The sequence below is a fragment of the Sus scrofa genome, chromosome 1 (assembly GCF_000003025.6).
Source record: "Sus scrofa isolate TJ Tabasco breed Duroc chromosome 1, Sscrofa11.1, whole genome shotgun sequence".
In the NCBI taxonomy this organism is placed as follows: Eukaryota; Metazoa; Chordata; class Mammalia; order Artiodactyla; family Suidae; genus Sus; species Sus scrofa.
Window position 1 is genome coordinate 136,221,401 of NC_010443.5, and position 14,578 is coordinate 136,235,978.

The 14,578-nt window shown below is 39.1% G+C and overlaps 1 protein-coding gene across 2 annotated transcripts in view; it reads left to right on the forward strand.

Annotated features, from left to right (window-relative positions):
• AQR (aquarius intron-binding spliceosomal factor) overlaps positions 1-14,138 on the forward strand; it is a 99,685-nt gene extending 85,547 nt beyond the window's left edge. Inside the window, exons 33-35 of one of the 2 annotated variants that reach the window (XM_021098271.1) lie at positions 4,771-4,945; positions 8,138-8,251; positions 11,803-14,138. In XM_021098271.1, the coding sequence (XP_020953930.1) occupies positions 4,771-4,945; positions 8,138-8,251; positions 11,803-12,138 (625 nt within the window). In that variant the 3' untranslated portion in view covers positions 12,139-14,138. The remainder of the gene's footprint in view (positions 1-4,770; positions 4,946-8,137; positions 8,252-11,802) is intronic. The other variant, XM_021098273.1, reaches the window with a different exon arrangement.

Consider the following 14,578-nt stretch of genomic DNA (forward strand, 5'->3'; position numbering starts at 1 on the left):
GATTTCTGACTTTCCCCCATACAGTCTTTTAGCTTCAGTGTTAGAGGATAAAGGAACCATTTGTTCTCCCAGGATTAAGGATTGTCAAAACAAACAGTAATCTATTTTTATCATTTATTGTGATGTATTTATGTGCTAGAGATTTATGGAAATAATATCTTCTTATTACAGAGCAGCCATTTAGTTTTATACAAAACTTTGTCTCACATATCTTACTAGAAAACTCTTAAGAGTTCATTTTATTTTATTTGGTGGATATAAAAAGAAAATTCTGTAAGCCCTCATAATGTTGTCATTAAGTCAAGATCTATTGGGTGCTTAACCCAGAGTGATTAGGTTCCGTTAGACTGATAACTTTTATGTAAAAGTAAACAAAGTTGTAATGTTTCAAGAAATTGTTTCAAGACTACAGCATTCTGGAATATAGTATATTTTTGCTTAAGTGTCAGATGTGTTTTTGGGAGACTTTTCTAAAAAGCAGTTCCATTTCTGCATTGAAATTTATAGCTGCTGTCTGAAGAGGGCATCATTATGATTTACATAATTAAAATCTCTCAACCAGACTTGGTGTGAATATGTGAATACTGCTTCCTCTCCTCTTTTTTTCTTACTCTGTAATGCTTGTGTCTTTTTCACATTCCCATGACTTTATTCCCATGCTGTTCTTTGACTAACTTCTCTGGAAACTTAGATGACAATGATAAAATGCTTATAAATGAAGGCTTAAAAAAGAACCTGACTTCATTGTTGACTTACATATGCAAATTTTCTTTATGCAGATAAATTAATCTGCTTTGTATTGGCAAGCATTTGTTTTGGAAGTCTAGCTGCTTCTTTGAAGGATGCTGGATAGTGTAATATTCTTAAAGTATAAAGGGGAAATGTCAGTTTACCCATTATTTATGATTCAGCTATCCAGATAGCTTAGGTATCTTAGCTAGAATTTTATCAACTTCTTCATAGAATTTTTTTGCTTTGTAGATAGCATCATCTTTCGTATCTTTCTTTTTCCAAGAAGTAGTAAAATATTTTGTTTTTCAAGTTTCAAGAGACCAAGGGAATCAATTTTCTTCCGTCTCTCTCTCTTAATAACAGCTTTATTGAGATATAATTCACATACCACATAATTCCCCTATTTTAAGTGTACAGTTTAGTGATTTGTAATATTCATAGAATTATGCAGCTATTATCACAATTTTAGAACATTTTCATCACCCTAACAAGAAACTACTTATCACCTTTCCCTCAAGCCCTTGGCAAGCACTGTTCTGCTCTATGCCTATAGATCTGCCTATTCTGGACACTTCATATAAAAAAAATAAAATCACTTAGCATGATATGTTCAAGATTTATCCATGTTGTAGCATGTGTCAGTATTTCATTCCTTTTAATTTCCAGATAGTATTTCATCGTGTGAATACATTACTTTTTATTCATTCATTCATTAGTTAATGGATACTTGGGTTGGGCTTCCACGTTTCGGCTATTAGGACATGAACATTCATGAACAAGTTTTTCTGTAGAACTATGTTTTCCTTTCTCCTGGGCATGGACCTAGGAGTTGAACTGCTGGGTCACATGGTAACTCTTAAGTTTAACCCTTTAAGAAGTTGCTAAGCTGTTTTTCAAGTGCCTACCATATTTATTTTACCCAAATCTTTCTTTCAACCAGGGTAGACTAATCAGGCTATTGTTTAGGAGCCAGGCTATTCAGCCTCAGTTCCAGAGACCTGTTTTAGGATACTGTGGAGCTGTTTAGATGCTAGAACAGTGAGACATTTCTAGTCTCTTTTCCAGCATTCATTGTTCTTGTCCCTGCTGACTTGAATAGCCCAGCTACAAATAGAAAGGCTTGTGGCTGCTTCAGAGCTAAGTGGTAAAACTGTAACTTTGCTGTGTTGTCTTTTCATAGGGTTCTATCAGAGTGGTGGCTTATTGTTTAACAGTGCTGTTTCTATCCAACCACCTTCTGGGGGCTGTGAAAGAAGCTGGTAGTTCTCATTGCCCTGGTTTCAAGACAGAGCTCTAAGGAACCTTAGAGCTGTCATACTTTACTGTTTTGCCTGGTAGTTTATGATGTGTGTAGTGTTTGGACATTCATTTAAGCAATTTTCTCAGATCCATCTCTTTGGTGAAACTAGCAATGTGCAGGATTCTTTATAAATAGTAGTAAATCATTATCTCTGCCCCATGGAGCTTAGAAACCAGTGGGGGAGACATTAAACCTATCCTTGGAAAATACCTACATTTGAATCCGCAGAAGATTTTAGTCTAATTCGCCTCATGTACGGTGGAGATCAAGCTTACTAGAGCTGTTTCACTGCATTGCAGCACTGAGGACTAGAGGGAAAATTTTCCTCAGAGGAGCAGGTTCATTGTCACTGCAGCAACACTGTGTCTGTGTTCCGCCTAGGGATAGAGCCTTCTGGATGAAAAGGGGAGAACTGAATATCATTATATAGGGGTTACCATGAAAACAACAGTTTGGGTCACCTCCTTCCACCACACCCCCGCCCCTGACAACATGGTTTTAACCATGATTTCCTTTATAATTGTGTGAGAACTCATGCTAAGTATTTCTAGCATTGTACATCCAGTTACTCATTTTGGAACCACCCACCTATAGCAGGACCCCTTGGGTTTCTAAGGGATGTAGAGGAAATAAAAAATGACTTGCAGTAACCTAGAAGATAACATTTTCTTTGTGAATCCTCTGTGTGACAAATGTAGAAATTCTTCAAAGCTTCTGCAGAAGGGTATGTTTTCTCCTTTTTAACTAAGTGAACATCTCTTAGTTTGGGTTGGTGGGGGGTAGGGATATCCCCCCAACAAAGCTGCGATCACGTACTGATGTTGCACAGTCCCTCCTGATAAGGGACAATAGATCCTTATCAAGGCCATAAAACACAATAGAAAATGAGGCTGAATTAGAGATATTCCCCAGATATCTCACAATATGCAGAGACAAAGAAAAGTGATTTGATAAATATTCCAATTCCCAGTTCTCTGTCAGGTTATTTTATGATCTCTGTAACATTTGATCTAACACTCTTTAACACTTTCTTTTAGGAATTAGGAATGATTGTACCAGATTTTATTATTACTCATGAAAGTCTTCTCTTTAGTAGAATAATTACAAATTTAAATAGCCATCTAAGGAGTTCCCGTTGTGGCTTAGTGGTTGGCGAATCCAACTAGGAACCATAAGGTTGCAAGTTCGATCCCTGGCCTCACTCAGTGGGTTAAGGATCTGGCGTTGCCGTGAGCTGTAGTGTGGGTCACAGACGCGGCTTGGATCCTGCATTGCTATGGCTGCGGCGTAGGCCGGCGGCTACAGCTCTGATTAGACCCCTGGCCTGGGAACTTCCATAGCCTCAGGAGTGGCCCTAGAAGAGGCAAAAAGACCAAAAAAAACAGAACAAAGGGTGGGGGAAAAAATGTAATTGTAATGTATACATGTAAGGATAACCTGACCCCCTTGCTGTACAGTGGGAAAATAATAATAATAAAAAAAAAAAGCAATCTAAGAGCATTTAGAAAAAACAACTTGCCCTCTGTATTTGAAACCGAAACTAGCTTTTCCACAGAAACACGGTCTAAGTAATAGTGAGGTGAAATTAGACTAACATAGTCACTCTTGTATAAATCTATTTGATTCAAATACATTCAGATAAAGGGTTTTTGTGGATTTTTTGTTGTTGTTGTTTTGCCTTCCCGCGGCACATAGAGTTCCCAGGCCAGGGATTAGATCAAGCCATAGTTGCAACCTACGCCGCAGTTGTAGCAACACTGGATCCTTCAACCCACTGTGCTGGGCTAGGGATTGAACCTGTACCCTGGCATTGCAGAGATGCCACTGATCCATTGTAGGATCCCACTGATCCCATAGCAGCAACTCCAGATAAAGTTTTAAGAACATATTCTTTTTAAAAGATAAAGAAAACTGCCATCATTCATCATATAGCCAGCTACATGTATAGTTGGATCATTCATTTTGGCATTTTTATATGTGAACCTTGAATCTTATGGGCCAGACATTGGGTCTAGGTACTAGAGTAAATGCATGAATAAAACATGGTATTATTATGTTACATCATGTCATCATTACTATATTTCTGTTTGTATTTGTAATTATTACTATAAATAGTATAGTATGGTAAAAAAGCTATCTAGGAAGTAAAATTTGACCTTTTAAACTTGACATGGCCTGGGAATTTGGAAAGGACTGGTTCAGATAGCCTCAGTGGTAGTGATTTAGTAAGTTGGTAATTGACAGATGAACTATACCATAATACTTAATATAGCTACTTAAACATTTTTAATCATTGCATTGTTTTTTGTGTGTGTGATATTCTCCTCCCCTCTCCCTGTTTAAAAAAAAAAAACCAATATAGAGTTTAGCAATAAAGCAATAACTTATTGATTTACTAGAAACATTGTGTTGATTAACTTAACTGTTTATTCCGTTAAGTTTTTTGGTTTTTGTTGTTGTTCTTGTTTTGGTGTGTGTGTGTGTGTTTGGCCACACTTGGAACATGTGAAAGTTCCTAGGCCAGGGATCAAACCCATGCTATAGTTACAGCCTGCACCACAGCCATAGCAACACCAGATCCTTAACCAGCTGTGTCACAAGGGAACTCCTGTTCTGTTAAGTTTTTATCAGACTTAACTTTTTATTGCCACAGCTCAACAGGAATATTTAGTGGAATTATTTTTAAGGCTGCATAAATATTAATCTTGAAATATGTTAATTTTGTTTGTTTCTCAAAGGGATGTTCGTCGCTTAGTAGTGGCCATGTCTAGAGCCAGACTTGGACTTTATATCTTCGCCAGAGTATCCCTCTTCCAAAATTGTTTTGAACTAACTCCAGCCTTCAGCCAGCTTACAGCCCGCCCACTTCATTTGCATATCATTCCAACAGAACCTTTCCCAACCAGTAGAAAGGTAAGACTTCTTTGTTCATTGTAGAGGGCAGCATTTCTCAGAGGAGACCATGGTTAGCAAGAAACATCATCACGTAGATCATCCAGTCCCTGGTTTAGAATGCTCCTTACACTAAGGAACTAAATTAGATCGTCTATGTAGAAATAGTAACACCAGCTAACATTTGTTGAGTACCCACCACTGCATATCAGACAACTTGTCTGATCTATCCTGCTGTACATAGCACAGGGAACTATATCTAGTCACTTATGATGAAACATGATGGAGGGTAAGGTGAGAAAAAGAATGTGTACATATGTGTGACTGGGTCACTTTGCTGTACATTAGAAATTGACAGAACACTGTAAACCAACTATAATGGAAAAAATAAAAATCAATTTAAAAAAAATTCTCTGATCCTGTTTCAAACATATGGAAAATGGGGTTAATAAGAAAACCTATTGAATAAGTTACTGTGATGAAACAAGGTAGTGTATGTAAAAACTACTCAATAAATGTTGTATTACATAGGTTTTCTTTTTTCATCTCAGTAACAGCCCTTTTCAGTAGGTTTTCTTATTAACTTCACTCTCCACACGTTGTAAACTTGGATCAGAGAAGTAAAGTAGTTTGGCTATACCACTAGTAGGTGTAGAAATCAAGATTTAAAAACCTAGGCAGGGGTTTCCAATGTGGCACAGCAGGTAAAGGATGCAGTGTTGTTGCAGCTGTGGCATTAGGTCCATAGGTTGAAGCTACAGCTTGAATTTGAGCCCTAGCCAGGAAACTTCACTATGTTCCCTATGCTCGGGGTGTAGCCAAAAAAAAAAGAGCCCATGCAGTCTGACTCCAGAGTCCATGTGCTGTAATCATTGTACTATATTGCCTCTCTTCAGCTTTGTGAGAAGAACTTAATTGACTACTTGATAACAGAATATAAATTAATTAGCTTTTAGAGAACCCATAAGAAGCTTACATTGTGGGAAAGGGTGGGAGGGGGACAGCACATAAACTTAACAAAAAAACTTACTCAGAGAAGTTCCATGCTCTCCTCATTCCTGCTGCCCTTTCCTATCCCCTCCTACTCTCCCCTTTCCCACCACCACTTCCCAACTCCAGTAACTTATCTCTTGAGTTTTTGCCTCATCTTTGTTTTCCTTTTGCACAAAGGAGCAGATGCCTCTTTATTTCCTTATATTGTTTTCTTTCCTACATAAAGGTCAGCATACTATAGACTTTTGAGTTTTGTGTTTTTCATTTAATGAAATGTCTTGAAGGTCCGTTGAGTATTAAACAAAACTGTCTTAAATGTTCACAGTATACGTCTTTTCCTTACCCTTCTTTAAACAGACAAACAAAAAAAGGTAAAATTCTTTGTTTTATAATGCTATGGACTTTTAAAAATTTTTTATTATTTTTTCAAGAAATGCTGCTGCAGAGAAATTCACGTATAGCCTCACGTGTCAGGCTGGCGTTCTCAGTCTTCCATGGACTGACTGTTAAACAGGCACAGTCCTGGTGAGAGGTCTGAGGCAGAGCTTCAGGGTCTTCAGGTTTAACACACTCTCCAGGTGCTTCCTAGCCAAGGGTTGTAGATATACCTAGAGTCACCAAGGAACAGAAGGCTTGGAAACTGGTGCTCCAGACAGTACTATAGACTCAAGTCCTGTGGGACTGAGAGCTAAGAGCATCTTATGGTCCTCTGCTCCAGAGAGTGTGAGTGGGAGGAGAGCTGAGCAGCACTGCATCTCGGCAGAGTCGGCTCTCAGCAAAGCCACCAGAAAATAAGCAAACAAATAAAAACAAAAAGCCTTCCATACTTTGAAGACAGTATTTCATCATTGCAACAGTGTGGCAGTCTTTACACACAGAAGTTGTGACCATTGCAGAAAGTGACCATTATCAAGAGAACACCTGATCACATGCAGTATTGCCATCCTGCTTAATTCTGAGAAATGCTGTTTAGTGAACTAAATATTTCTGATTTTATGTACTTTAAATAACTTGTCACTTTAAGGTAAAATCTTTTTTCTTGATACAGTTTTTTACCTTTCTGGTTTTCTGAATTGTTCCTACATTAAGAAAGGGTGAGACTTTGTAAAAAATTTTATAATCGACTTTAAAAGTTCTTAATCATTATTCTAGGGTGGTTTCAGAAGTGCAAATTTTGTGTTTTCTTCATTTTCTTTACCACTTTACCTACACCAGTAGAGTGGTGTTTTTCAGATTGTTACCAGAAACTTCTCCTTCAGAATCACCTCATTTTTGTTTCAGATCTACTAAATCCTAACCTCTGGGTCTTAGAGTCCAAACCTCTGTGATTTAACATTCTCCTCACATGGTTGTGATGGATATCACAAACTTTACACCTTGAACTACTATTTGCCAACATTTTTGACTATAGACATTATTAGTAAAAAACAAACCAAAAAAACCTTGGCAAATATTCACCTTTGTTACTGATATTCTACATATTAAATAATAATAGGAGTTCCCATCGTGGCTCAGTGGAAACAAATCTGACGAGCAGCCATGAGGATGCAGGTTCGATCCCTGACCTCGTTCAGTGGGTTAAGGATCCGGCATTGCCTTGAGCTGTGGTGTAGGTCGCAGATGTGGTTCAGATCTGGCATTGCTGTGGCTGTGGCATGGGCCAGCGGCTGTAGCTCTGATTCGACCCCTCGCCTGGGAACCTCCATATGCTGCGGGTTCGGCCCTAAAAGGACAGATAAATAAATAAATAAATAACAAATGTTAGCTTCTTAATTTTTAGAAAACCATAAATGAGAAGAAGAATTTTAACATTTTATTTCTGGATAACCTTGAGAATTTCCTTTGGAGCATATATGGTATTGGACCACTACTTTAGACCATGTTGGTTTTTCTTTCTATTCAAATAATTGCCTGTTTCTTATTAATTCTTCCACATGAGTTAGTAGACCAAAACTGATGTTTTACTTACCAGCCTTAAATTATTTTAAAAGCTGGCGACTCTTAGCTCTCTCCTAATCTTTGCTAGGTTTAAGTTGAATCATTCCTCTTCATGAAATCCTTATTGGACTCTATCATTTACATCTCAATGTCCTCTGACTATTTTCTGTCCTTTGAGCCCTGATAGTGTTCATACATAAGATGGAGACATAAGCTTCTGTTGAAATGTTAGCTTTCAGCATTTTTCACTCTATACTTAACTTTCTTTTTGCCTTCTTCTAGAATGGAGAAAGACCATCTCACGAAGTACAGATAATAAAGAATATGCCTCAGATGGCAAATTTTGTATACAACATGTATATGCATTTGATACAGACCACACATCATTATCATCAGGTGAGTTTTCTCAAAATTGACTCATGTTTTTCTTGCTGAAGAATGTTCTCTGTTGCAGAATACATCTTTAAAGTATTTGATTCCTTGTGGGAAACCAACAAAACCAAAGTAAATTGTTACTGTTCATGTGACAGTCTCCTTTTTTTGGCTGTGGCATGCAATGGCTTGATGTGAAATCTCAGTTCCCAGACCAGGGATTGAACCCGGGCTGCAGTGGTAAAAGCCCGGAATCCTAACTACTAGACCACCAGGAAACTCCGCCACATCCCTATTTTAAAAACAGCTTTTTTAGATATAATTTGACATACAATAAATTCTACGAATTTAAAGTATACAATTTAATAATTCTGATTTTGTCTATATCCATGAACCCATCCCCACAATCAAGGTAATGAACATGGAGTTCCTATTGTGGCTCAGCAGGTTAAGAACCCAGTGTAGTCTCTATGAGGACACAGGTTTGATCCCTGGCCTTGCTCAATGGTTTGGAAATCTGATGTTGCTGCAAGCCGTGGCATAGGTTGCAGATTGGGCTCAGATCTGGCATGGCTGTGGCTGTGGCGTAGGCCTGCGGCTACAACTCCAATTCACTCCTAGCTCAGGAACTTCCATATGCCACAGGTGCAGCAATTAAAAAAAAAAAAAAAACCAAGAAAATGAACGTATCTGTTATCGCCAAAAGTTTTCCTCACGCACCTTGATAATCCCTCTTGTCCTCACCAATTCCTTTTCCACCTTCTCCAGGAAACCAAGGATCTACTTTCTGTCATGATAGATTAGCCTTCATTTTTAAGACATTTATATACATAGACTCATTTAGTATGAACCCTTTTTATTCCCCGCTACCTACAGTTACTCAGCATAATTATTTTGAGATTCATTTATGTTTTGGAATGTATGGGTATTCCTTTCCTTTCTATTGCTGAGTGAGTAGTCTATTATATGGATGGGCTAAGTTTACCCATTCTTCTGTTGCTGGACATTTGGGTTGCTTCCAGTTTTAGCTATTACAAATAGAGTTGCCGTGGACAATCTCGTACACGTTTTTGTACTTAGGTAAATTTCTAGGAGTGGAGTGGTTGGATAGTATGGTAAATACGTATTCAGTTCTTTAAGAAACTGCCCACTTGTCTTACAAAATGGTTGTACCATTTTGTATTCCCACCAGTAGTGTATGAGAGCCCACACACTCTAATTATGGTTGGGTTTCTTTTAATTTACATTTCTCTAATAGCTTTTGATGTTGAGCATCTTTTCATATGGTTATTTGCCGTCTGTATCTTTGAGGATGTGTCTGTTCAGGCCTCTCGCTCATTTCAGGAGGCTGTTTTATTGTTACTGAGTTTTGTGAGTTTTAAAATTTATTCTGACTACAGTTTCCTTTTCAGATGTTTGTTTTATGAATATTTTATCTTAGTCTATGACTTGTGTTTTCATTTGTTAAGTGTCTTTCAAAGAACCGGAGTTTTAAATTTTGACAGTCCCAGTATATCAAGCTGTTCTTTTGTGATTCATGCTTTTTATGTCCTAAAAGAACTTACCCTGACCCTAAGTTACAGAGGTTTTTTTTTTAATGTTTTCTTCTAGAAGTTTTATAGTTTTGACATTTAGGGATATGATATGTTGTGAGATGGATGGTATAAAGTAGGGTTGAATTTTACTCATTTCCATTTGGATATTCAGTTGTTTCAGCACTGTTTCCTTAAATAGGGTGTTTTCCCCCTCTGTTGAATTGCCTTGTCTTTTTTTTGGAGATTAAAAAGCAGTTTTAAAAACTGAGATAAAATTGACATAAAACTTTTTATTAGTTTCACATATATAAAATAATGACAATGAAGTTCCTGTCGTGGCTCAGTGGTTAACGAATCCGACTAGGAACCATGAGGTTGCGGGTTCGATCCCTGCGCTTGCTCAATGGGTTAATGATCCGGCATTGCCGTGAGCTGTGGTGTAGGTTGCAGACGCGGCTCGGATCCTGCGTTGCTGTGGCTCTGGTGTAGGCCGGTGGCTACAGCTCTGATTCGACCCCGAGCCTGGGAACCTCCATATGCCGCGGAAGCGGCCCAAGAAATAGCAAAAAGACCAAAAAAATTAAAAAAAAAATAAAATAAGATAAAATAATGACAATATCTCTATATATTGCAGAATGATCACCACCATAAATCTGATTAACATCCATCACCACACATAGTTACATTTTTTTTTTTATCTTGAGTACTTTTAAGATCTTACTTGTTGTCTTAGTTAAAAAAAGAAAAATTAATTGGCTGTGGATGTGAGAGTCTATTTCTGGACTTTCTATTCTATTCTATTGATCTCTGGTATCTCCTTTTGCCATTACCTCACTACCATTATTAGAGTTTCTTTATAGTAAATCTTCAAATTAGATAATGTGAATCCTTCAGTTTTATTCTTTTTCAAAATGTTTTTGGCTATTCTAGTTCCTTTGCTTTTCTTTATACATTTTAGAACCAACTTGCCTGTTTCAACCCCCGAGAAAAGCTTGTTGAGGTTTTGATTAGGATCTTTGAGTATTATTGTTTAGGATCAGTTTGGGAAGATTAACATCTTAACAATATTGAGGCTTGCTTTCCATGAATATGATCTCTCTCTCCACTTACTGAGGTCTTTGAATTCTCTCCTCAGTGTTTGTTAGTTTTCAGAATTTAAGGTTTATACATTTGTTACTAGTTTTTGCTTGTTTGTTTTTGCTTTTTAGGGTCCCATCCACAGCATATGGAAGTTCCCAGCCTAGGCGTTGAATCAGAGCTGCAGCTGTCGGCCTACACCACAGCAACTCAGGATCTGAGCTGCCTCTGTGACCTATACCACAGCTCACGGCAATGCTGGATCCCCAACCCACTGAGCGAGGTCGGGGATCAAACCTGCATCCTCATGGATACCAGTTGAATTCGTTTCCACTGCGCCACAACGGGAACTCCCCATTTGTTATTAGTTTTATTGCTAAGTATTTCATACTTTGTACAGTTGTTGTGAATACTGCTTTTAAAATTTTTTGTTTACAACAAGAGAAGTAATTCCTGAGGAGAAAAGCCATGCCTTGGCTGCAGACTACCATCAGTAACAGGGAAGCCAGACATGAGAGGTCTCCAGTGTTCTTGCTGAGTGTGCTCTGCTGCTCCTTCCATGCCATGGCCTTGTCTCAAGGCTTGTTTCCTCCTCACGCCTCTCAGGGCCCCTTGATTGAGCTGGGGTGGCAGTCAGTCCTAACCGGCCACTGTTTTCCCAGAACATTACAATAAATTTCTTTGCTAAAAAATTTAATAGCTTTTTCTATTTTTCTCCCTGAAGATTTAATATGTACTCTGGTCTTATTATCTGATTCCTACATGGACATATTCCATAGAGTCAGCAAAACCTAGGCCATTGTCATCAGAATTATTTCATCTGTAATATAAAATGCCCAGCAGCATCTTGGAGAATTCTAAAGTTGACAGTATCTTTTAGGAAGATAATGTTAATGAGACAGCTTAGCTTTGTAAACCATTGTTTTTGCACTGGTGTTCATTGGTGTTTTTTGTTTTCATTAGACTTTATTACAGCTACCACCTGCTATGGTAGAAGAAGGTGAGGAAGTTCAAAGTCAGGATACAGAATTGGAAACAGAAGAAGAGGCCATGCCTGCTCCAGCTGACATCATGCCTACTCTAATGGATGCCAGCTCCAGTCAAGAAGCCTCAGCCTCTCAGACTGAACCCACCTCCAATGAGACTGAGACCACCTCCAGTCAGACAGGAGCTGATTCCAATCCAGAAGCCACCCCTGCCGAATCTAAGATCACTGCTACTGCGGCAGGACCTGTAGCTACACCAGCAGAGAATAACACCCCTCCTGATGCCACATCTGCCCCTGGAGAAACCAAGTAGCCAAACTGTAGCCCTTCTTAGGGAGGACATTTCATTTATAAAGTCTAGGTAAAGTTACTTTTTGCTTTTTTGTATATGCGTCTGCCATTTTAATGGTACTAATTAATACTAAGTTGTTTTTGGTAGCTGATCTCAATGTTTATCTTCTTGGATATATTTTTTAAAATGTGTTTGTATGAACAACTCCAATTTTATTTGTTCAGCCAGAAAGTAAATAACCATCTCTTTTATATTTTGATCATTGAGTGACTATATCTGTAAGCATACCTGCATTAAAAGAGTTTTCTGGAGTTCCCATTGTGGCTCAGTGGTTAACGAATCTGACTAGGAACCATGAGTTTGCGGGTTCAATCCCTAGCCCCGCTCAGTGGGTTAAGGATCCAGCGTTGCCATGAGCTGTGGTGTAGGTTGCATACTAAGCTGTGGTGTAGGTCACAGATGTGGCTCGGATCCTGAGTTGCTGTGGCTCTGACATAGGCCGGCAACTACAGCTCCAATTAGATCCCTAGCCTGGGAACCTCCATATGCTGCAGGTGCAGCCCTAGATAAGACAAAAAAAAAAAAGAAAGAAAGAAAAAAGAGTTTTCTATAGAATAATTGTTCACATTTTTAGTAAACTTCTCTAAAGAAAAGGACAAAATATACTGGAATTAACTATAAATGACCTTAAGCAAATGTCCGTATTGGGGAGGAAATCATTTCTTCTAGCATAGTATAAGGTGCTCAAGTAATTTTTTTTTTTTTTTTAGGGCCACACCCGCAGCATATGGAGGTTCCCATGCTAGGGGTCAAATCGGACCTGTAGCTGCTGGCCTATGCCACAGCCACAGCAATGCAGGATTCGAGCTGTGTCTGCAACCTACTCCATAGCTCATGGCAATACTGGGTCCTTAACCCACTGAGCAAGGCCAGGGATCAAATCCGCAACCTCATGGTTCCTAGTCAGATTTGATTCCTCTGTGCCATGATGGAAACTCCCAGTAATTTTTTTAATTCCTCCTTTCTTTGCTGTCTTCCTTGATGGAAAGGCGTTAACACCATTGGAAATACATGTTCCAGTCCATCAAAAATGTTACATGTATTTCCCTCCCCCAAATCTCAGAATGGGTTAGAATGATCTAGAATAACTATTTATTCTTGGGGCCGGTCCAGACCTAATGAATCAGAACCCAGGAACTTGCATTTTTGCAGGTGCTACACCAGTGTTTGAGTTACTGGCCAAGTGGAATCAGATAAGGCTGCCAAGTGAGGCTGAGCCAAGATATGTCATTCAGCTACGCAAGAAGAATCTGGCAGATCCATCTAGGCAGGAACAAAGATCCAGATTTTGGGCAGTGAGAATCTGTGAGCTTAATTAACTCCAGTGTACATGATGGATCTCTCCCTGTGCAGAGGTTCTGAGTTTTCTGCCCTGTTTAGTTCTCTTCTCTCCCTGTCCTAGTTCTCAGCTGCAAGGAGACCTGAAGGTAAAATGTGTTCCAGGTTTGGGAAGGTGATGGTACTAGGACCTTGCTACTCAAGTGTGGTTTGCAAATCAGCAGCAACATCACAGCTTTGAAACTTGTTAGAAATGCAGAAGTTTGGGCTCTACCCCTGACCTGTTAAATCTGAATCTATTTCATCAAAGTCTTCAGGTGATTCATATTACTTTGTAGTTTGAGAAGCATTGTACCGAGATGACCATGCTGTCCTCATGTCAGTGAGAAGTAGAATGATGATTCTGTGATCGTAGAATTGACAGTGAGTGTGACTGATGTTTTCTGACAAGGGATCTCTGCTTATAAGTCCCAGAGCGTGGTGACCAGAGAAGAGGTAGATATGTCTATGTGGGGAGGGTGAAATTGCCCAGTAGTTGTCTCTTCACCATTCTCACATCTGCTAGAGTGGCTAAGAAGGGAGCATTTCCCCAAATTGTCTCCTCTACTGCATCTACCTCTAGGCTTGACCATGTCCAATGAAGCTTTGAAGAATTAAATGAGAATTGCACACTGCCAGTGAAACACTTCTGGTCTTGACATTTTGAAGGAATGATGAATTCATGAGGAAATTAAACCCAGGATGTCAAGTCAATGATATTTTTGAGTGACCAGTATTTGCTTAACTTTTACCAGACTGTGGTGGGTATGATTCTGACTCTTAGCTTACAGTGCATCTTGCTGCATCAGAACACTTGAGTATAGGAGTTCCCATCGCGGCACAGAGAAAACGAACCCAACTAAGAACCATGAGGTTGTGGGTGCGTTCGATCCCTGGCCTCACTCAGTGGGTTAAGGATCAGGTGTTGCCGTGAGCTATGGTGTAAGTCAGACGTGGCTCGGATCTGGCGTTGTTGTGGCAGTGGTGTAGGCTGGCAGCAACAGCTCCGATTCAACCCCCAGCCTGGGAACCTCCATGTGCCTCGGGTGTGGCCCGAAAAAGCCCAAAAAAAAAAGAACACTTG